The 24,144-nt window shown below is 41.5% G+C and overlaps 1 protein-coding gene across 1 annotated transcript in view; it reads right to left on the bottom strand.

Annotated features, from left to right (window-relative positions):
• The window catches only part of LOC130192289 (A disintegrin and metalloproteinase with thrombospondin motifs 7), a 67,078-nt gene that overhangs the window by 41,234 nt on the left and 1,700 nt on the right, over window positions 1-24,144 (bottom strand). Inside the window, exons 2-8 of the mRNA XM_056412124.1 lie at window positions 22,600-22,961; window positions 16,505-16,688; window positions 11,903-12,102; window positions 4,745-4,828; window positions 4,245-4,369; window positions 2,747-2,896; window positions 833-976 (exon numbers count right to left, since the gene is read on the bottom strand). Coding sequence (XP_056268099.1) covers window positions 833-976; window positions 2,747-2,896; window positions 4,245-4,369; window positions 4,745-4,828; window positions 11,903-12,102; window positions 16,505-16,688; window positions 22,600-22,961 — 1,249 coding nt within the window. The remainder of the gene's footprint in view (window positions 1-832; window positions 977-2,746; window positions 2,897-4,244; window positions 4,370-4,744; window positions 4,829-11,902; window positions 12,103-16,504; window positions 16,689-22,599; window positions 22,962-24,144) is intronic.

Below are 24,144 nucleotides of genomic sequence, written 5' to 3'. Positions count from 1 at the left end.
TGAACAATCACCGTGAAAGTCTTTGACAGTAGCAGCTGACGTTTCCTTCATTATCAGCTCTGTCTAGCCAAGCTGCTACAAATACTTTGAGTGTGGATGATGACCGAACGTAGCCCCATAACTCCAAGGCCAATTGTTCCAATCTTTGCATGGAAGAAATTGCTTTTAAATTATTTATTTGTTACAATAAACCGTATATTTTATATAGTTTATCAAACAAGTTTTGATATGTGAGGAAAAGGAAATAATAAAAAAGGCGGTTAAATAAAAAGCAGAAACATGGAATTAAACGAATGAGTCAGAACGGTTGCACATTATGAGTAATCCAGCTGCAGGAACTGTGTGTGTTACTGTATAGTTATTAGAAGATTGGGGGGGGGGTCCGCCCTCAGGTCAGGATATGACTATTTTTTAGCTGAGGTTGATTAATTGTATTGTTCTAGACACTTCATACGACTGCATTGTTAAAATTCAACTCGGATAAGCACACGATTACTTCATAAACATCACTCATTGTCGCAGTTATAATAAGTAATGACCTTCATGTTATCGTCTGGACAAATCTCATGGATTCAAAAAAAGAACTGTAAACCTGTGCGCCTGGAAGATGAAGAATCATCTAGACGCCATTACCAGATATACAAAATGGAAAAATTTATGTACAGCACATACTAATGAGTTCTTTTGTCCTATACATGTAATGGATGACCTTCAACAGCACATGAATGCATGTGGAAAGTCGTGGGCACAGGAAGCCTTCAACGCTGTGAACACACTCAATCATTCATACACAGCAAACACGTGCAGCGTGTGTAGGGTGTGCGGTACTCACTCGAGGAAGCGGGTGATATACTGGCGACTGCAGCGTGACCACCTGGGCAGGGAGGTGCCGTACAGGAGCTGTGGAGACATGACGAAAGGTCGTTTCCCAATTGGTTCACAGTCATTACCGTTGCCATCATGCTGAATCCCAAAGCTGTGACATAAAAGCACATCCCACAGAGAGGGCAATTAAAGTGAGTGGGGCACAACATCAAACAACGTACTTCAATGTAAAGCTACGGCAAGCAAAACACACGCATTCCCGTCTGTGAACTGCGATTATTGTATTCATGTGACGATGTTTGACATTTATAGATTTCACAGGAGCGAGTGTCCAAAAAAAACTGAATACAAATGTAAACATGCTGTTGATGCACTTTTGAAGGGGAACCTTGGTATTGTTCAAGCTAGACTATTTATGTGTCTAAGTGACACTTTTTTGTGAAGATAATTTTTGTATTTATTCGGTCCAGTTATGAGAGAGTACGCTGCCGACAGCAGGCAACAATGTAGGGTAATCGTTCAGGGAAACTCCTCACCGGTGCTCGGTTTTTACCGCCTACAGGCTCATATTGTTATTAGAAATATCCGACGACATTATGGTATAAACCCAACTGACAAATAAAGCATTTCTCTCTACTTTCTGCTGTTTCCCTAAAACTAATTTGTTCTGTGAATCTCTCGAACCTATGTTCTACATGGATCGTGTATCGTAAATTGGGTCCAAAGATTTTTAGGCTATGCTTATGAAAGCTAAAAAACAGTCTTCAGAAAATCCATTTTCCTCCTCACAGGAAGAACTGCTTTGTATTCTCAATGGACTCTCGTCTAGTCCTGATTTAAAATCGTACATTTAACGCCACACGCCATGAACGTACACTCGGGACGAGCTGCCAATCATACACACACATATGGTGGAGAATGTAAATAGTTAAGTGATTTATTACTAAGGCTCAGCTGGATCGTAACAATCCAAAACACTGAGGTTATTAAGCGTACCCTGTTGTCATTGATTCAGGACGCGGTGAGTTAGTTTGATGAGAACGGGAGTAGAACTGTGGAATTGATAAACGGGTCGATGCAGCAGGACCAAAGGAGACAATGTGACGTGAAACAATGGTCAACGCACATGTGCTCTGCTGCTCGGTCGATGGCTTCTGTACGCGACGAATACAGCCCGTGCACTCCGCTCATCACGGCACCATCAGTTTTAACTACAGGTTTCAGCGTTGAATATAGTCGAGGCAAATGTGGCCAACAGCCAATAGCTGAGTTGCATATTGCCAATACTGAAGGGTCTTAATTGTGTACACAGGGACCGATATGGGCAAATTCCTATTATTTCTATTGCAAATAATCTGAACGTTCTGATGGAGGTGACACAATCATTACGGTGTGTACCAACCCTTGTGACCCCATTGTCTCGGAGAAGAATGACAATTCATGAGCTTTTCTTTCAGTCTTTTTATTCCTTTCGACAGTCACGCAGATAACAATGGCAACTGCCTCTCTTCTATTCTTCTATTTTCCAAAGTCCACCCACACAGACCTTTATAAATAGTCGTATAAAAAGAAGGCTGAAAGCGTTCTCAGCTAACTGGTTGGTATGGAATATTAATTTTAGAATAAATACATTGATCGTTGAATATTAAAAAATACATTATAATTTAAACTATATTGTGAATTATATTAATACATAATAAAATATATATTTATATACTATATTTGAATATCAATAGAATTTACTAAATTAAATGAAATTAATTAAATAGAGTAACTGGTAGTTTAACACACTGAATTGAAACCGGAACGGAGGCTTTTATTCCTGTTGATTATTTTACAATGTGAACCTAATGCAAAATATAATGTGTGCGCATGCGTGTGCGTGGTTGTGTGTGTGTGTGTGTGTGCAGTGAAACCGTACTTGTGTCCCAGCTCGTGCGCCACAGTGAAGGCCAGCGGCAGGCCGGTGTCTTCGCTGATGCTGCAGCTGCGATGTGACTGGCACATTCCCGCCACATGGGACAGACCCAGCGTCTCACACGGCACGTTGGCGGCTGCACAGATGTCCTTCCTGTGGAGAGAGTGGAGGGTTAGTCGGGTTAGTCATGAGAACAGATACAAACAAAACACGAGCTGGAAAAGCTCTTGTATTGATCCCATTTATTGGATCAAATTCATAAACATTAAACGACCCATAACCCAATTTTTGTTGTTATTGTTTATTTTCAGAAGAGTCAACGCTTGTTAAAGGATTTGAGACCTGACTGCAGCTCAGATCTCTGTCCGCTGGATCTTCCTCTCACATTTACCCCTCCTGTTACCTTTCGGGTCAATTTGACCCCATTCGATGTTTAATGTCAGTGTTCTTTGGGGTCCATTTGACCCCAGGCTGTTTTTCACTGTGTCAAACATATAAGAAATATCAACTTTGTATTTATATTTAAAGGGCTATTTAGGTAGTCAACAAACAAACATAAAGTACCTCACACTTAAACTTGGGAAACAATATTAATTCTAATAATTTTCTGGAGGTTTTAATTGCTGGGGTCAAATTGATCCCGAGGGTAAAATATGTCAGTAAATGTAAAGGTAACAGGAGGGTTAAACACAAGCTCTATTAGTCTATATATTTTTTTATGGCACCTAATTTACATAAAATATTTCTGATTGTCAATAAAAAAATGGTCGGTGTAAGTTGAGTCACACTAGAATGATTAAATCAATTAAGGCAATAATTTACAAGCTCAAAGAATATTTGAATGGTGAAGGAACTTGTCCGACCCACGTGATTTAAATACAAGTTTGTAGATACAATTCTGAAGCTATAAGAATGATAGTTCATCTTAAAGGGAAGTTAAGTTCTTTATAAGCTCTCAAAAGAAGAAAGATCCACTTGTGCCCACAGAAGAGCTGCTCCTTCACACTGAGACTCATCAGTACGCCGCTTTGGAAGGAGAACATGTCAAGTGTCGTGTCTGGGAGAAATTGACTACCCTTTGTTCTGGGGACTGGGAGATGTTCTGTGAGAACGGTTTGATGGATACAAGTGCGTGGCTGTAAACTGTGAATGACTCAGATCATGTCTGAAATGGTCGTTTGTCAAACTGGCAGCTTCATATTCTGTTCGAGAAGAAAGCTCAAGTCAGGGGTGGATGATTCCAAACGTCTCGGCCTTGTCTTTTCTTTTCTTTTTATTGTCCCCGCTCTTCGTTTATTGGGAGGCATTTGGGATGTCGATTATTATTCTGTTACCTGCAGGGTTAACGACAGCTGTTGGAATATCAAATGAAGAGCGTGTGTGACAGCGTTGGTTCTTCTCTCTGCGACCACCTCAAATACACTAAATCAATAACTGCTTAATTGCCCCTCCCTTTGGAGACGTGATGATGAGTTAGTTGGAGAAGAGAGTTTTCAGTTACCTGGTGAGCAGAACTGCGACATCGTGGTGCAGCGGGTGCTCCTCTCCTTTCATGTTGAGCTTCTTCTGCCACTTACAGAAGCTGTTCAGGCTGTTGTCGGCATGGTGCGTGATCTTTAGGTCATCCTGTTATCCACATGAAGACGAAGAGAGGAGCGCAAACAGACACAATTAACAGCTGGTCAGTGGAACAGAACTTTTCATAGAATGAGATGTATAAAGAGAAAACATGACTGCAGAAAGCAAAAGTTATTATGAACTCGAATAACCAGAGGATAATTTAATGGGAACGTTATTTAGCAAGATGTAACCTTCGTAAATAAAACACCTGCTGTTCTAGTGGAAGAATTCACAGTGGAGTGACGGCCGCGCTCTGCATGCTGTCACATTATTAGTGCGCGCGTACATATTCTGCTCAGTATGCCTTTGAGGGGTAAAACCTAATCCCTGTTGTTTCCAGAAAAATGAACCACATTTTATTGTCATAAACAAGGTGTGTACCTCATCCTGCTCCAGGAGGATGAGTCGAACAACCACAATGTTGATTGCGTTTCCAATACTGGGATCTCGGTACAGACCCGCCACCTGAAAAAAAGATAAAAAATGCATTCAACATTTGGACCTCACATGATTCCTACCATAGCTTTATGCAGTATTTATTTGGTTGATATATCATTCTTATATTGTTGGATAATTAGCGCCATAAAATTAATCTTTTTATAAACTATTAAATACTGCAAAAACTAACATTGATACAATGAATGACATTCCTTTTATAACTCTTAAAATCTAATCTTGAAAAATATGTTTTTATTATTTTTAAAGGAAGAATGTTGTATTTTCTATCATGTCCGAGCTTTTACATCGACTTTAGACGTAATATGTTGTTTTTATTGTTGTTGTTGTTGTCAAGCCCAATGCGTCTAGACACATGCATAAACATTTAGAAATGTTTTTTCAGAGACAATAGATTACAAAATTATATTTTCAGGAAAATCTTGTCCAGTTTTACTATTTTTTAATTTCTTTTCAACATAAATAAATAAATAAATCTACCCGAGTCATTTAGAGGAATCTTTTCCTTAGGTTTGACACGTCGTCCAAGCTTTTAGAGCTTCACTGTATTTATTCCACTTATTCTTATTAACTAGATTCGTTCAAGGGCTAAAATCTATAACTATAGCTTGTACTTATATCAGTTTAAAGATTAACATGTTGTGGTAGTAAACAATAACAAATGTTACGCATAACCTTTCAGTCTCTCTGTTTTCAACCAACATGAACAATGTAGAAACTGGCACAAAAAAAACATTCAGTGCGTTTACATGATGGTATAATTCGAATCTTGCTTTAGTCGGACTATGCTATCTTTTGGGGGATCAGCTGTTATCCCAATATACAGGACTGTCTCAGAAAATTAGAATATTGTGATAAAGTTCTTTATTTTCTGTAATGCAATTAAAAAAACAAAAATGTCATGCATTCTGGATTCATTACAAATCAACTGAAATATTGCAAGCCTTTTATTCTTTTAATATTGCTGATTATGGCTTACAGCTTAAGAAAACTCTAAAATCCTATCTCATAAAATTTGAATATTTCCTCAGACCAAGTAAAAAAAAGATTTATAACAGCAAAACAAAATCAAACATTTGAAAATGTGTTTCCAGGTGTTTCGAGTTAATTAGACGATTCAAGTGATTTGTTTAATACCCTACTAGTATACTTTTTCATGATATTCTAATATTTAGAAATAGGATATTTGAGTTTTCTTAAGCTGTAAGCCATAATCAGCAATATTAAAAGAATAAAAGGCTTGCAATATTTCAGTTGATTTGTAATGAATCCAGAATGCATGACATTTTTGTTTTTTTAATTGCATTACAGAAAATAAAGAACTTTATCACAATATTCTAATTTTCTGAGACAGTCCTGTACATGGCAGTGAGTAATTCGAATCATTGGCCGAAAGCATGTCATATCCGATACGATAGGCGGCGCTGTTTTCATTACAACTCGTGGTGATACAGCCATTTCCGCTTGACCTCTTCACCACCAACAACAACAACATTTCGAGAAAGATGGCGAACAGAGAGCGAGGCGAAGCTACATCCCTCTACTATTCTTCCATGGTGTTAATAGGAGTACAGCGAATGCAAATGGCGCTATTGGCTGAGTTGATAACGGAGAGAAGACGCCATCGCCGAAGGTACACAGAGAATTTAATTTATCGTCTCTTTCGACTTCCGGGTCACGACATGGGAGGGAGGAGGGCGGCGGGATCTCGAGCATGCGCAAAGACGCAAAGTCCAGTTCCGAATCGAATTCAGAGTTACATGCCGCGAGAGTCGAATTATCAACTGGATCGGACCGAGCTATCCAGGGGTGTTAATCGGACCGAAGTCGGACCGCACATAGTCCGACTAAGGTGTTTACATGAAACGGATAATTCGATTTCAGTCCGACTAAGCCAATAATTCGATTGCATGTAACCGCACTGACTGATTGCATTTAAAAAACTTGATTGTTTTGATAGCGAGTCGTTGCATTGAGCCGAGGCGGGACGTGACATTTCAGAGGTCGGTGCCATCAAAAGGCAGCGAGGGTTTTATTACTGGAGAACAGGATGAATGGTCGAGGAATGGAGGAAAGAGAAGTAAGAACCGTGAAACAAAACAAGGTCAAAGGTGAAAGGAACTCTCACTGCTGGGATGTAAGACGGAGCATCATTAGCATTAAACCGTAAAGGTCTCATTATATTCAGCAGGAAAATGCCTTGTGAGATGGGTAACTTAAAACACACATGATAGCAGCACCTTTTGGATTCCAGAGCACAGGTGAATTAAGTTGGATCTTTTCTTTTTACGATAACCGCAGTCCTTTACATTGTTGTATTGAGACCGACAATAATGATGCTCGAAAGAGGACGATTCGAAAAAGGCGTCGGTTTGCTTCAAATAAAACGCTTGTAGAATTGTTAGAAAGCATCTGAAACTCAAACTTTGTACTATAGGTTTCTATGTTTGTTCAACGAATACTTTAGAATATGTCAAAACAAAAAGGTGCATTTTGGTATATGGATCATCCTGGGTTCTAGTTAAGAAACACTGCACCAATACTATAATCACATCACCTTTTTGACCTTTGTAGCAAATCATCACTTTTTTCTCTCCCTTCACTGACTATCATCTTTTATACACACTCAAATACACGCACGCTTGTACAAAAATAATGCTAGATGTCTTTGTAAGAGGCCCCTTCTACACACAATAATTCATGCACAGGCTTCATTCATTCCCTAAACTTCATAACGCACAGGGCTCCAGTCCGTCTCGCTAGATGTCGACACAACAAAAGCCTCGTTCAAAGTGTTTCACTGTTCAGCTGTCTTGACGCGAAAATTTGAGCATCTCAAATATACGATTTAGAAAATGCAACAGATCTATGCCAAGGAGTCGGAGAGAGCTCCTTATTCTGCAGTGAAGAAATAAGTCCATTTGTAAATAAAGCTTCAGTTCAGTCTGATTCATTCTACCCAGAGTATCGCTGGTGTTTTCATTGTTCTTGTCGTCGGGTAAAATGTCTTCTGTCCGAGGGACTTCCAACACACACAAAGGACTTAATTCATCAAAACGTTTCTCATAGCAGCCTTCGTTCAGACACTTGTGGTGCACATCTTATTGCTGAGTCAACTTTGCAACACATTTTCACAGCAACATTCAATCGGTTTTCCGTCTTTATCTATGTTTTTTTCTTCTATTGTCTCTATATCATGAATAAAAATAGAGCTGCAGCTATTTAAAGCAACAATGTGCTGTTGATGTCACGTTTCCTCTCTAGCCACATTTGCAACCAGTCTCGAAGGGGTAAACAGTGCCTTTTGGTTTTCTACTGCATCTTTCTTTTTTGTCCTTGTGACGCTTGTTTGGCAACACATGGCTGTAACAAAATATCCCAGAGAAAATACAATTAATAACCATGTGAAAGGAAGTTAGGAGCTATTTTCTCTCTGCTGAGATTGATGATCCACACAGTACAGCTGCGGCACAGCAGAATACAAATATATGAACCTCTTGTGAAGTTGACAACTTCAAGACGGCGTCAGAGAGGAGAGACAATGGAGCCGTTGGTGGCGGAGGAAGATGAGGCCATAGTTATTGTTTGGAGGTTGCAAGAGGTTGTTTCCCTTGATCCGGCGCAATATTGTTTCCACAAAACTGAATCATGTGTGGATTTACAAGTTCACAGCTGGAATCTAGAGGACCCCAAAACAACCCAGAGAGGATGTGAGGAATAATGGCTTCTTCCTGTGTGTTATTGTCTGTCAAGTCATTTAATCAGTGAATTCCCTTTCCTGATATTCTGTCCTCTGATAGCACTTCCAGTAGGCAAGAAGAGACATGGCTTTGTTTTGGAAAACCCCTGTTATGTTCTCATCGATAACAGACAAGGAGTCAGTTTGCTTAACCCCGAACTAGGTGGTGATAATAACATGTTACCCGATAAAACGGAAACAGCATCTGGTCAATCAAAACTTCTAGAAGAAGTTTAAACTTTTTGTCGCTCTGCATTAAAAAATATCTTGGCAGGATTTATTTCTCTGAAACCTTTCCGTAGTGTAATTCAGCTACTCATAATAACATCGAAAAATAACTACCGAAATGAACTTGAATGAGATTTAATAAGTTATTCCAAGTACAGTTTTTTTTCAACATACACCTATCTGTAGCAGATGTCACCGTCATTTTCAACCAATCATTTGAGCGCATCAGGCCACGGCGATAAGCCACGCCCCCTCTCAAGCGCAAATGATGCGAATAAACCACAAATTGTCCTCTGTGTGTGCTCCATTTGTCTCCATAAAGGAGCAGTAGGGACTGAGGAGCGAGGCGGTGGAGAGCAGAGACACAGTCTTTAATAAAAGATATTGTGGATACATTCAGTACGTAGATTTGGTTTGGAGTAAAGTGGGAACGTGTATAGTGCTGGGCGACAACCTCGGTGACAAATGGACTTCAGTTTGTAGCTGAACCTAAACTAAATAAATAATATATATAAATAAATGTGGGAAGGGGGAGTTGGTGCTCATTGCAAACTCGTTTGACATATAAATTCCTGCGAAGATGAACATGGATGAACTGAGACAGCTTGTGACTCATACGCCAGGGGAGAGGGGGTTGTTTACTGCAGAGGGGCTTCCGACTGTGGATGTTCAGGCTACGCCGATGAGGGCGACTGAGGAGCTCCAGCTGACACTCCGCATTAGAGAGCTGGATGTGAGGAATCGGGAGTTAGAGGTGGAAGCGATGCACATTAGGGTGAGAACATTAGAACTGGACCGCCAGCCTGGTGGCTCGCCCACGGTCACCTATAACTGATCCAACCCCACAGTCTCCCCGAGATAACTTCGATGTCAGCAGGCATATAGCACTAGTTCTACCGGTCATGGAGTCTGAAGTAGACTCATACTTTAATGCATTTGAACGCATCGCAATAAAAGGCCGAAAAAGGTTTGGACTTTGCTGCTCCAGTGCAAATTGGTGGGTAAAGCTCAGGAGGTGTGTAACACTCTGACACTGGAGCAGAGATTGGACTATGATGTGGTTAAGGCTACATATGAACAAGTGCCTGAAGCCTATAGGCAAAAGTTCAGAAGTGGTGGAAAGGATGGGAGCCAGTAATGCGTAGCGTTTGCGTGTGGGAAAGGCATGCTTTTTGATAAATGCTGTAAATCCGGTAAAGTTACTGCCTTTGCACAGCTGCGGGAGCTAATGCTTTTTGGAAGAGTTCAAAAAGTGGCTGCCAGAGCGCATCGTCTTGTATTTTAATGAGCAGAGTGACGACAGTTGCTGAAGCGGCTGTCCTGGCGGATGAGTTTGTCCTGACCCCACAAAAGCATTTTTTCCATCTTCTATGCAGCGTGAGCCGGCAGTACCGATAGTAAATAAAGCAAGGTTGCCTAAATTTTTCTGCCGTGAGTGCTTTAATTGTCAGGATCCGGGCCACTTCGTTGCAGTCTGCCTGGTAATACAGCAGAAGGAAAAATCTGAGAGAGAAAGCCCTGCTGCCGTCGGTGTAGTTCAGCGTGAGCCAAAAACTAGTCATTATGAACTTTGGACTGAGGGATCGCCTCCTCGGATCAGTCCTACTGTGTCTGAGGGGAATTAAATTGAGTTTGTTCACGTGTGCAACTTCATGCAGTTAAACTCTCCTCCGCCCTTGTGCCTGGCCCAGTCCGAGTGTCAGTGAGTGGCCGGCTGCCCATCGCAGGGATTGATCTTGTTCTCGGGAATGATTTAGCTGGGGTTAAAGTTTTCCCACTACTTCCAAGGTAACGGAGAAACCTGGGTCGCAAACGGGGTGATTTAGTGGAGCTTTCCAAGTCTGAAGAGGTGGTGACTATATAATTTGTGTTTGGCAGTAGGGAAAAGTCAGCTGATAATCGCTCAACAAGCCGATAGTACTTATCCGCCTGCTTGTCGGCTGCTCGGGAGTCGAAAATTTACTCCCAGCATCTCCGGACGCCTGGACCCCCTACCCGCTGTACACCACCGAGCTGACCCCCCGACCTCCCTCACGCAGCCTTCACGTACCCACCGGCCGCCACCGCGGCCCTCCACGCCCAGATGCGCTGGTACCCGACGCCGTCTGGATGGAAGTCCCGGCAATTTTTCAACACACTTTTCTTCAAGTGAAGAAATGTTTAATCTTAGCTGGGGGCGGGTGTTATGAGCCAGAGCATCAAGGGAAAAAAGCCTAACCTTATTGTTGTTCCCCTCCCTGCCGAAGGGGGGTGCTGTGATATGTTTGGCCTTGCCCTGTGCTTTTCCTTTTCGTTGTAGGTAATTGGACGGCTACTTAGGAGGGAACCTGTGGGGCCGGCCCTCCGTCTCTCCAGCTTCCAACCGGGCCATGCGGCATAACACGGATTCTTGGGTGGTGGGATTAGTAAGGGTGTCGGTAGGGGGGAGGAGCTCTCTTTGTTTAACTCTGTTTAACCCTGTTTTCTGATAGAGAGATAGGTAAGACATCTGGTCTTTCTTTTGTGGTCTAGAGAAGTTGCGTTACATGCACAGATTGTTTTGTTTGTTATGTTGGGCCAGGCATCACCCTGATGAAGTCATGACAGAGTGCACAATAAAAAACATTGTTCATTATAAACTGCCTCATTGGTCCTAATTTGGGAGGTGGGTAGACCCGTCCGTATGTTACGTTAAAGCTCCCCTAGGCCGGGCGTAACATAATCGTAACACACCAGCGGTAGGTTTCTCTATTTGTGTACATTGGAATGCATTTGTGAATCGTTCTGCGTGCGTTTGTGGATCTTTGTTTGCATTTGTGAGTCTTTCTGTGTCCACTTGCAATTATTGAGACTGATCTGACCCCGTATACCAGCGCCTCTAAAGCTCACCAATTACCATTGTATATATGGTTTGTTTAGTCTCCACTGGTTGCCTGGCAGTCAAAAAATAATTCCAGCATGTAACACTCGGCAAAACCACAGTGTTTTGTTTCATACGGTCCAGTTAGTGGACAGGGTAAATAAAACGGGCTAAAACACGCTAACGAGGCTAAGATGGCGATCTGCTATCTAGGAGATTAAATGGATTGAAATTGTTAAGAATTCAAACAACGTGGATTTTGATGTCACATACTTACAATATTCATGACAGCCAGGACGTAACTCTCCACAGCTTTGCTCCCGTGATGCTCCACCATCTTGGCGTCGGCCACCACCAGCGTTTCCACCCACTTCTCTTTGCTAACTGAGCGTTGGCGGATTCTCTTCCTCCGTCTCTGCTGCCGCTGCTCCCACCGCTCTCGTTGCCTCTCAATGTCTTTGGAACCTTGATGGGAATCTGAATACGGGAGACGGAAATGGAAAATTTGATTACAATCACACTTTAATCCAGTGAGGATTTGTTTTTAATTTAACTTAAAAGGACGTTCTTCCTCGTTTTTGACGGAAGAACACAAACAGAAACAACATCCGTGGTCATTTGAGCCAACATCAGTCTCATGGAACAAATTATGGAATAATCTGCATAAAACCATGATTAACTCACTAATAACCATACCTGCAAACTCATGAGGGGTGAAAAAGGTGACAACGGGGTGGGGGTCCTCTGCTCTGACTAAGTCAGTTCCCATAAACCTTTCTAATAAGAATATATATATATATATATATTAGGGCTGTCAGCGTTAACGCGTTAATCTATGCGATTAATTTGGCCACGTTATCGCACTAAAATATTTTAACGCAACTTTGTTTATTTCCGGTGTTCGTTGAAGTTTTTACACTCAAACCGAGTGTCAAGTCGCGGCAGTACGGTTTAACACTGTTTCCGTTTTTAAAACAATTATTTCTCCGCGAAAATAAGGAGCAGAAATCAGTTTAAACTCGTGGATGAATCAGTCGGGTTTCCTCCTCCGCTCCTTCCTCCCGTCTCCCCCTCTGATACACAGAGGAACCGAGGGGCGACGTGTCGGGTGACGCGGCGCGGAAATAACTCGTCACACGAAACCTTCACCGTGATTGGTCAATCCGTTTGTCTGTCAACATTTTGGGGAAAAAACAACCAATGAACACTCAGTAAATCACAAAGGACCTCCCACCTCACAGGGAAGGCTCTATAGCAGCCTGTCAGTCAGAGAGCAGAGAACACGGCGTGAGGACAATGAGCCTCATTGAATAGAGCTGAGATTGTTCTGGAATGTTTGATGTAGAACACGGGGGTATGTGTCATATGCAAACGCCTTTAAAAGGTGATTTTTTTTGTTTTTGTAAAATGTATAAAATGAGCCCAGCCTCCAGAGGGTTAACGTGACATATGTGAATGTCAGTCAGTTTACCAAGGCCACTGGTTCTGCTGTTCAATGTTAAAGATGACAGGACCAATGGGGTCTCAATATAGTTCTTTTTTTTTTACTAATCTGATGTTTCACTGAAGAAACAATTTATCATCCACAATATTAAATACCTCGCTGGCACTTTATAGGTAGGAGCCTTTTTGAAAACACAGCTCTGTGTGAAGTTTGGTCTTTAAAAAGAATGAACTTTTAACTTTTAATTGCGATTAATCGCGATTAATGAATTTCAAAATGTGCGATTAATTAGTTAATTTTTTTTAATCGATTGACAGCCCTAATATATATATATTAATAGAATAGTTACAACACATTGAAAGATGATGGTGAACCCGGTAAGATGGCCGCCACACCTTGAAATCTTCAGTAATATTTATTTTGCATGGACCCAGGTGTGAATAGGAGCGAGGCCCATTCAGAGAAATCTCTACGGATCACTTGAGCTACAATCACACAGGTTAACAATTCCCACGTTACACTATTTTACAAATCAAGTAACTTCCTGAATTTTGTGCACTTGAACACTTTTTTAATTTCTTTAATTTCTAAATAATTTTAGAATTTAATTCCTTTTGTTCCTGTTTTATCCAATAACCTATAATATATAATAAACCTTCCCACCCACCCTTTCTGTGATTTCCCAGCAGAGGCCCCCACCCCGGGAAGTGGCTGAATGGAGAAGGGGTCCGCATCCGCTAGCTAAACGGCGCTAGCCTTAATTAACCGTCTTCACTTTAACTTCTACACAGTTAATAACTGTCAAAATATAAAAGCGAGCGAAAATAACATTAATATATATATATATGGTGCTTATGTACGTTTCTCACCTGTAAACACCAAGGGACTCGCATCAACAGCTGCGTCACTGTCTGTGTTACGCTGGTCTAATTTGTTTGTTTAAGACAAGAATTACGGCACCAGTCATGCAAAACCCGCTACTGCCCCCTACTGGCGAACACAAGTATAACAATATTTAAAAATCATTCAAATTAGGAAAAATGGAAAAGTAGCACATATTCAAATTTAAGAAGCTGGAACCATAACATGTTTTTATTATTATTTAAAGTGGAATTATTATCAACAATTTTTTTCTTTTCTTTTTCTCTTAAGCAACTAATTGATTAATCTAATAATATTTTTAGCTGAACTTTGGTAGTTTTACAACAACATGTATAAAGTAGAAATATTATTTATGATATAATGATAGTAATAAAAAATATGTATATATATCATATGGTTAAAGTCATTCATAAACCAACTTCCCTTTCTTTGGCCTGAACAACAAGGACTCGTGAGCTCTGCTGAGCCATGACTCTGTTCCTTGAGTCTGTTTTGCCTCTACCTGGCTGTCATTAACATTATAACTTCTATACGATAGCTGCCATAAATATCATTATACAAGAATGTGATACAATACCATAAAAACAATATGATACCATAAATACGATACTGGTATATTTATCTATAATAGTAATAAATAAAACATCTGTATGGTTCACTTTTTCAACACTTAACAAATGGCAGTATTATTAGTATCAATACAGCCAGATATTAATGAAACTACATGTTCCGATCATAGCATTGATTATACACTATGAGGCCTTGAGTCAGTATCTGACCAGATGATACAGAGTTCATCAGGATGAGCAGCTGTAGAGTTACATAACTTTACAGACTGTCTGCCTTGGAGACAAAGAACTGAAACATTTCACTTCTGGAATCATCTTTTTCTTCTTTTTTTTAAAGCTGAAGCCTTTAAGTCTCAAAAGCTCCGCCACTTGACGCCACTCGCTGTGAGCGCTGCGCAGCGCATTGCATGCAGACAGCTTGACACGGAGCAGCGCGCGCGCTCTTTTAATGAAGTATTGATACAAAAAATATGCTAAGTCATATCGTGTTTAACGTACGGGTACTTTGTTAGTATCGATACACCGTGCAGTGTGACAGCAGTAGATGTAGCGGGGTGACATTCAAGCTAACCTAAACCCCCTAAACGCTGTCGACATCTGAACGCTGATTGGCCGAGACTCGACACGTCCCATCAAAGAAGTTTTATTGCGAAGAGCACCATATAACATTTTCTCCGTGTCTCACTCCAATCTCATAAACGCCAGCCGGCCAGTTGACCCCCCCCCCTACCCCAAAACAAAAACTCTTCGGATCTACACGATTCACTTGGATGACCTATTTTGATTTCAATACGGTGAAAGGTGACAAGTTTGCAGGTATGAATAACTGTCTCTAGCTTGAAGACATTTTTCATGAATCTCAACACTAATTATCTGTAGCTTTAAGACATTTCTTAATATAAACACTAATAATTATCTGTAGCTTTAAGATATTTCTTAATATAAACACTAATAATTATCTGTAGCTTTAAGATATTTCTTATTAATATCAATGCTCATAACTGACTAGCTTTAAGACATTTCCTATTAATAATAACACTAATAATTATCTGTAGCTTTAAGACATTTCTCATTATTCTCAACACTAATAATTATCTGTAGCTTTTAGACATTTCTCATTAATCTCAACACTAATAACTGTCTGTAGCTTTAAGATAGTTCTCATGAATCGTCCTGTACCTGCCTCTGCTTTGGTTCATGCTGTACCATGATATTTATCTGATATTCTTTTGGTTTATATGCACACATAACATTAATTATTTATTGTATCGGCAAAAAACACATACAACTGAATAGATTAACTGTCTGAATTATACATCTGAAACATGATATTCAATGCAATAAAAGAGAATGAGCGTTCAGCTCGGTGTGTGTGTGTGTAGAAGGGGTGGGGGGGGGGGGCAGGTTAATAGACCACTGCATGTCAAAATCTATCCATCAATCTGTCCATCCATCAATCTAAGTATGGTAATGCTGATACTTTGTCCTTCTATTTCTTTCTGTGAGCCATTTACATCAGCAGGGGGCTGAAAAGAAGAATAAAAAATAAAAAGACCCTGATAGATTCTTTAAAAAGTGTTGAAGCCGCCACTTAGTATTACACACACACACTGCTGCATTGATGTCAGGAAGAGAAAAGAAAGACTGTTATTTTCTTTTACAGATTCATGTGGCAAACACAATCATATTCTTAATTATTCACAAACTCAAAGCACATTTTCTCTCCAGAAGGCTCAAATTATTTTTCAAGGTCAGACTTTGAAGTAGTGGAATCATGAGCTCTGCCCTGCACGTGGTTAGCCGGAGACAGACTGCAGAGACCGGAACAACAACATGTGGCCATTCGTCATCTTCATGAAGTCAGGGCTCTCATTTGCCATATGACTGGATTTTATTAGTCAATTTCAAGGAATGTAAAGTATTGTAATATGTGTTAATAATGTGGTTGCAAACATGTTTGTTTGTGGTGAAAATAATGACTCACTTGTGATTCCACAGGTACCGTTGAGCGGTTGTTTCCCCGAGACGGGCTGTACCACTGGACTCCGGGGGGGAGGGGCCGCTTGCCGTTTGTAGATGGCGTGGGACTGAGGCTCCGAGGTGTCGTCGCTCGACTTCTCCAGAGGGCGAATGAAGAACTCTTCACCGGACAACTTGAACAGTCCCGTCTGAAGAAGAAAAGAAGGGCTGCAGGTCAGTTCTCCTCATCTCTTTTCACCTCCATTTACAAAAACAGCTTATGGTTTTAAACGGCATTTTCGAGCAAAACAAAGTACTTTGTGTATTTCACGTGATCTTCTGCCACAATAGATATGGAACTGGGGGCCATGAGGTGACAGACTGTCGAGCTGCGACGATTAGTCAATGAAAATGAACAACGAAACTATTGTGATTGTGAATTATTACTGCTCACAGCAAATTTTATATTTTGGGCTTTTGGAACATTGTTCGTACAAAACTAAAATAAATGTTGTCACCTTATGACACCTATTTTTCATTCTTAATTATTATTCTTTTTTTTTACACACCAAGTGATTAATCAATTAACACAATAACCAACAGATTAATGAATAATTATATATATATATATATAATATATTATTATAAAACAAAACTCACAAAAAGTACTTTATTTATGACCATCTCAATATAAATATCTTAATAAAACCACTGCATTATTATAAGATGTAAAATGCACTGGTTTTTTTTACTAATTATTTTCATTTTGAGTGACTTTGCTGTTAGACCAACTCTTCCCATCCTGCAGATGCTTCACAGTTTAAGCCTTCGAGGGAAAGGAAGTGTCCTTGTAGTGGTTGCAGTTCATGTTGAGTATTTTCAAGACTGAAACTTATACAAAACGGGGAAATATTTCCATGTTTTTCTTTTGTTTAAACAATGTACACCACATGTCAGCTTCAAAAGCTAAAGAATGGCTCGTAAAGCCCACAACACTGATCTGTCTCTAGCAACCCCCAAAAAAAAAAAATTTGGAAGCTTCCAGTGAAAGAGTCTGATGTCTTTTTTTCTTCTTCTTCTTTTTTTGCTGTCGCCATCCAGGCGAAAGATCAAATGTCACATAAATTACTGCACCCTACACCATGTTGGCACGGTGCCAAAGCCAAATTCCAGGAGCCCCACTCTTTTTCCCTTCTGACCAGCCTTGCCCTATATTTAATTCGTGTCCAGCTTCTGCTCCCATCAGCTCTCCCAGCAGCTTCAGTGGGACTCTGAGACTCTGACAGACGGGAGGATGTACTGTAACACATGGGGAAAGTCGAGTAGGGGCGAGACTGCTGTGTCGCAACATGCGTTCTTCTGCGCTCATGCTATTTTGAGCTCAAAGTTCAGTTCACACAGATTCACAAAGGTCTCAATCACAACATAGAATGTTTCACTAAGGTCACAAAAAATGTGCTCGTTTGTTGTGATGGCATTGAATTTGTCTTTTTTTATGTCAAATAAATACAAACACACACACTGTTACTGTATGTGTGTGTGTGGATGTAATAAATACAAATAATACAACATGTATATTGTGCAGCACATGAATAATATGTACAAAGAATGATCAGATGACTACAAAAGTAATGAAAAATGTCAAGTAGTTAATGTCAAGTTGTTGAAACATAGGCCTTAATTATATTTACAGAGCATTGTCTTCTTGAATAATGTCATTTTGTGCATGCGATAATAAATTACTTGAAACCAGTAGTTTTTACACGATTTCACAATATTAGTATATTCAGTATTTTGAGTTGTTGGGACTGCTTTCCTTCATGTGGCCCTCTGCTCTGTAAATAACTGTCATCTGTGCACCGTTTGTTTGTTTGTGCTGTGAATCTTTATAAATATCAATTAGTCTCTGCCCCCCTGTCAGCAACAAAACCATCTGAAATATTTATTCCACCGGTAACTCAATGAGTTCTTACATTATTGGATTTTTTGCAAAACCGTTGGACTGACACAACTCTGATATTTTCACGATAAAAGCATTTTTACGTACCATTTTTTCAAGTAAAGAAGAGGGGAGATATCCATTTGACATTTATAGTTCAACCACTGAGTCATATTTGTATGAACAAATTGCACGGGTTGGTTTACACGTTTTTATATTATAAAGAATCAGCATCACATACATGTGTGCACGTTTGGGCCAAAAGGAGCCGCCGTGCGTCCCAACAGCAGGTCAGGTATAAGCTCTTTGATTAATGGATTTACATTTCTTGAATGTTGAGGACTTTAAAATAGAAAAGAAATATAGAGCATTATCATATTTTACTGTGCAGCCACATATTCTGGATAAAAGGGCTTCTGGCTGACTTAGATCCTAACCTGGATTCCTAACCTCCTCAGTCATCAGTCACACAGAGTTGGGATGGGAGGTGCTGCTCCACTGAGAGCAGACCAAATGCTGTCAACATCCACAGGGGTTAGTGTGTGTATGTGTGTGTGTGTGTGTCTGTGTGTGTGTGTATGTTATCTCTTACAATGCTTCTTTAGTTCTACACAGATACTTCATTCATCACTGGTTGTTTAAGAAAATAACTGATAATGTCGTTCTGTGATCGGTGCTCCTGCCACAGGATGTTATGTACGTTATTAAAACCAGAGAAATTGAATAATGATAATCTGCATACTTCAGGTGAGCGAGCACACACACACACACACACACACACACACACACCTTTGACCATTGTGGCAAACCAGGGGGAAAAGCCAAGCAGACAGAGCACAGGGGGTGGATCCCTAAACTCAGGTTCGGGGAGGGGATCAAGGGAGTGTACTTCCCAGTGCAGGTGCTGCAGCCAATGGGCACATGGGAGTGGTCACACCTGCAGCCCATTAGGTAATTAGAGGGAGCATATCTTCCCTGCACTAGAAAGCAGCAGGAGGGAGCAGGCTGAACAGGAGATGACAAGGAACCTCAGGAGAGGAGGTAACCGAGCACTCTGACCTCACCCCTCTCCTCTGCCCACACAGGAGAAAGGAACCGCCTCACACCAGGTGTGAGACCAAAGACCTCGACCGGGAGGAATCATTTGTTGACGTTGGGCACCCATCCCCCCTTTTCTCCATTCGTTTTATTAAAGGACACTTTACATTACGCTACGACTGTCTCTGAATCGCCTCATTTTGTTCTGATCAACCTTTAGTGCAATTTGGCGTATCATGTCATAGTGACTTAGAACGTTGACCTCAAAATCCAATCAGTTCATCCTTGAGTCCAGGTGGACATTTGTGCCCAATTTGAAGTCATTCCTGTCGAGCATTCCTCAGATATCATATTCACGAAATTGATCCGGACAGAAATGGTACGCCGGACAATCCAAGAACATACACAAACTATATAAAAAGAATCTGCAGGCCTCTCTCTTCTCATCTGTCTTCAGTATTTATAACTCCTCTTCCACCACAAAGACACACATGTCACATGTGATTAATCACAGAGAAACATTACCGCCGGTCTCAGGTTTACCAAAGGCTTCGGGTAATCCCATTGATAAACAATCGACCCGAATGTATAGACAAGAAAAAACAAGTCTTTTAGGACCAAGCAGAAGACACATCAGTCACCTGACTTCAATCTAGCTGATCATCACACGATGAAGACCACACCGAAGCCCCAAAAAAGAGCGAGGAGCGGAGCCGGCTGCGGCACACAGCTGGCAGAGCACCGGCAATGTGGAAACCATGTGTTGTGGAAAAAAAATGAAGACATTCAGAAATTGTATGTCTGCAAAGGATTAACTATTAATTATCGAACGAAAGGCCTTTGAAGTTTATTTCCGTGCGTCGAATTACTTTTGGGTTTGTGGGATTACAGTGAGTGCACTACTTTTAGGGAACTGGTGGAGTTTTTTTGACCTTGAAGCGTGACCCCATTTCGTTTGGCACATGCGCCTCGTGCACGGTCGACTGAACGAATTAAACATGGATATAAATAACGCAGGGTTTTAAATACCTTCAAAAATAAATGTCATATGTTGTGAGGGGGATGGGAATGTATTCAACAGCCTTGTTTGACCCGAAGGATTCATATAATTTGATCGTCTTTTTTAATCCTTCAACTTTTTTATGCAGTCAAGGTCTAAGATGTTCACTGACTATTCAGCGACACATGACGAGTTTGTGAGACGCGTGATCTCTAGAACTCTAATTACATTAAGAACTGGGTGTGAACTGGTACAAGATGTGGCAATTCAAACTTCTCAAAGGACGCTTTTGTTGAAAGCATCTGTAGCGAGTAAGAGAAGGGCGCCGTGAGCCAAAAACATGGCGCCTTTGAACCCTCCATTGGTAGAAATGGTTGCTGAGAAGATCAGACACACACACACACACACACCAAGTGAAGACGCACGATTCAACATGGCGACTGTGGCGAGCAGGTCTGTCTTTCAATCAGGAGATTGGTGGTTTAATCCCCGCCCTCGTCGATGTGTCCTTGAGCAAAGCACTTAACCCCGAGTTGCTCCCTGTAGCCGCGTCTACGGTGTATGAATGTAACATGATTGTAGGTCGCTCTGGATAAAAGCATCAACTAAATGACATGTAAGAGCGGTGAGCTGGAGATAATCTCTGTGCACATATAACCTTGCAGGAGAGGGAACGAAGAAGCAGGACGCCGTCTCTATTTCTGACAGCAGTGGGTGAGCAAAGTGAGAAAACAATTGCCTCTGTCCAGGTTTAGGCCGGATAAAGCTCCGAGAATTTTCAGGACTGCCAGAAGTTGGCGATGCTCTGGAGACGGAGATGTACATGCTCTGATGGAGGACCGCTCCCTTAGCGGTCCACCGACGTGCTCCTTTAAGACTACACGCATGGCCGGCTGCATTTCGAAGGAACAGTCTTCGAACAGGCTTACTGCACCGAAGGAAGCGTCACTTAGTTCTTCAGCCTCGACGGTGACAGGGTGGAGATACGCTAAAGGTTTACAGCGAAGCCTGATGGTGGTTCTGTGTGAGTGTGTGTCTACACACTATCTGCTCCACTGCTTGCAAACATCTCGTTTCACGGGAACAAGTTGTTGTTGGTTTCAACAGTCGGGCTGTGTACACCTCGAGGCTGGAGTCGCACTCTTAAGTTGCGTTCATACTAAAAATCTTTACGAATTTTTCGTCCGAGTAGATCACGTGTAAAGTCAACGTACAGATGCGAGTGCTTGCGATTCATGCAAAATGTGCCTCTCTCCCCCTGAAGTTGAATATTTATACTTTGGCGAAAGATGCGCCCAACGGCGAGATGAGAAAGCCATTCAGCGTTGAGACGCTCCGCCGTTGGTGAATCTAACTGCTGCTCTAATGACGCTGGAAGCGGAAGTCATTCAGACGTAGTCGGTGAAAGTCACCGAGCTGTGGTAGCCTACGGTGATGTTATGAACCTGAACACGAGGGCGTTAGACGTTCCGACGTTTGTGGAATTCAATTCAATTCAGTTTATTTTGTATCGCCCAATATCACAAATTACAGATTAGCCTCAGAGGGCTTTACAATCTGTACACATTCTGTATGACATCTCTGTCCCAGGACCTCACATCAGAGCAGAAAAAACTCCCAAGAAAGAGAAAAAAACGTTTTCATGGGGAGAAAGGGAAGAAACCTTCAGGAGAAAGACAGAGGAGGATTCCTCTCCAGGATGTACAGAAGCAATAGACGTCATATGACCAGAAAGAAGCATTACAATGGGATTTCCACAACAAGTATAAAGCAGAACTAGTGGTTAGTTCTTCCGTGGTGGATGAAGGAAATGATAATGGTTTCCACGGAGTAAAGCCACAGAGATAAGCCCCGCCCCCACTAAGGTGCGAGTGACGCGAAAAGCCACAAATAGTCAAGCGAGTAAAGCATTGCGAATATTCGCAACTTTTTTGGTGTGAACGCAGCTTTAAGTTCCAAGTCTGGATAGCCGTCGACTTCAGACCCCTGTGTTTTATGGAAAATACAAACTGGGTGTGTAGCTTCCTGAAAGACCCTGAAGTCGTCAGGTCTGAACATTCCTCACAACAATCCCTGATGATAAACTGGAAATGCCTTTCAATACAACCTCCAGTTAGAGTTCAAGCTTTTAGAAGTTACTCACCAGTCCATCGCAGGTGCTTATGGCTGCGCTTCCTTTACCGACGGCCTCGCCCCGCACCTCACCTAAGAAATAGCACCGGGAGGACCCGGCGGGGCGGATCTGGGTGCCGTGCAGGCCGCCGTACCTCCTCTCCGTCAGGAAGCCTGGAGCCAGCAGGTGTGGGTTGAGCGTGAGGTTAAAGTGCAAACTGTGGCCGCCGTGCCACAGCTGGTAGAAAACCCGATCCGTGTCCGCCGGTCCCTCGGAGGCTTCCCGCCGCTGTACACGGCGAGCATGGTGAGACAGGAAGTTGGACAGGAAGTGACCTCTGGCATCCACTCGGGTGGGGTGAACCACTTCATACTGGGGCAGATCCCGCCTCTCTGCCGAAGCCATGGTGGGAAGAGGAGATGAGAGAGATGGGTTAATAAATCATGGGGGAGAGGAGGGTGATTAAATAATTTAAGTGGCTGAAGCTATCAGCTGTCATTTATTTTATCTTTGACTACAGCTGCAATGTACAGAGAGACCAACAGAGGAACACTGGACGTGTGTCTACTATCCTCCTCTGACTTTCCACTCTCACATGCAGCCGGTTTGATAAAGTCGGGGGAAATTCATAACCCTGATAAAAATAACCCTGCTTAATTTCCTGTACTTATAAATACCTGAATTAGCAGCATGAAATGAATGTGTGGGTAAAGAGAATGTGAGCAGCCTCCTATTCTCAGCTTTGTCCCATGAAATGCATTCAAAAGATGAAGTCTTACTTAATATTGCATATCTTTTTCCATTCGGATCATTACATTAAACAATCGATGTCTATGGCGGAGACTTTTAAGTAAAAATATTTTGACCAGATGTTATTTCCAAATAGGGGAAACCAAAGCGCTAAAATCCTTCATCTGCAGCTTTGTTGATACAAAGTGTGTTTACCGGATATATGAATAATTACATTCAATTAAGATGCAGAAGCAACACGCACATACATATTGCATGAAAAGTTACTTTATAAATCAATTATACGGTGTTCTTTCGAGATGATTCTCACGAGGGGGTTGTCATACCACATCTTGTACGTTGTCACATCTGTCGAGGACCTCCCTGAACCCCTCTGTGCCATCATTAGCTAAACGTCATTCAAGAGAAAATGAGCCCGAGGCAAACGAGAGATTTCACACACAGCTTTGTGACGAGGGAACATATGGTCACACACGGGATCATCTGCGCAAATGTTCCCATGAATGCAGCGGTGCAGAGAGAGACGTGGAGGTGAATATTTTTTTACAAACCAGCTGCTTTGAATGTGGAATCCATTGAAGGAAGAGCGAGGAAACCTCTGTGTTTGAAAGTCTTAACGTGCGTCCCCTTTTATCCCCGAAATAGCAAACGGTGGAACAACCAAAGTAAATGTGGAAAACAAAGCCCAGTGTGTCCTGTGTTGCTTCTTTTTGTTACTGCGGCGCTAAACAATAATATAACTTGGAAATGCTAAAGACACAACAAATTGATTTATTGCCAAAAATCATAGCTGCCATCAGTCAGTCGGCATAGCTGCCTTTCATG

Source organism: Pseudoliparis swirei, chromosome 4, assembly GCF_029220125.1.
Source record: "Pseudoliparis swirei isolate HS2019 ecotype Mariana Trench chromosome 4, NWPU_hadal_v1, whole genome shotgun sequence".
NCBI lineage: Eukaryota > Metazoa > Chordata > Actinopteri > Perciformes > Liparidae > Pseudoliparis > Pseudoliparis swirei.
Note: the sequence above shows the minus strand (reverse complement) of the source record. Positions and strands in the feature narration are given on the sequence as shown.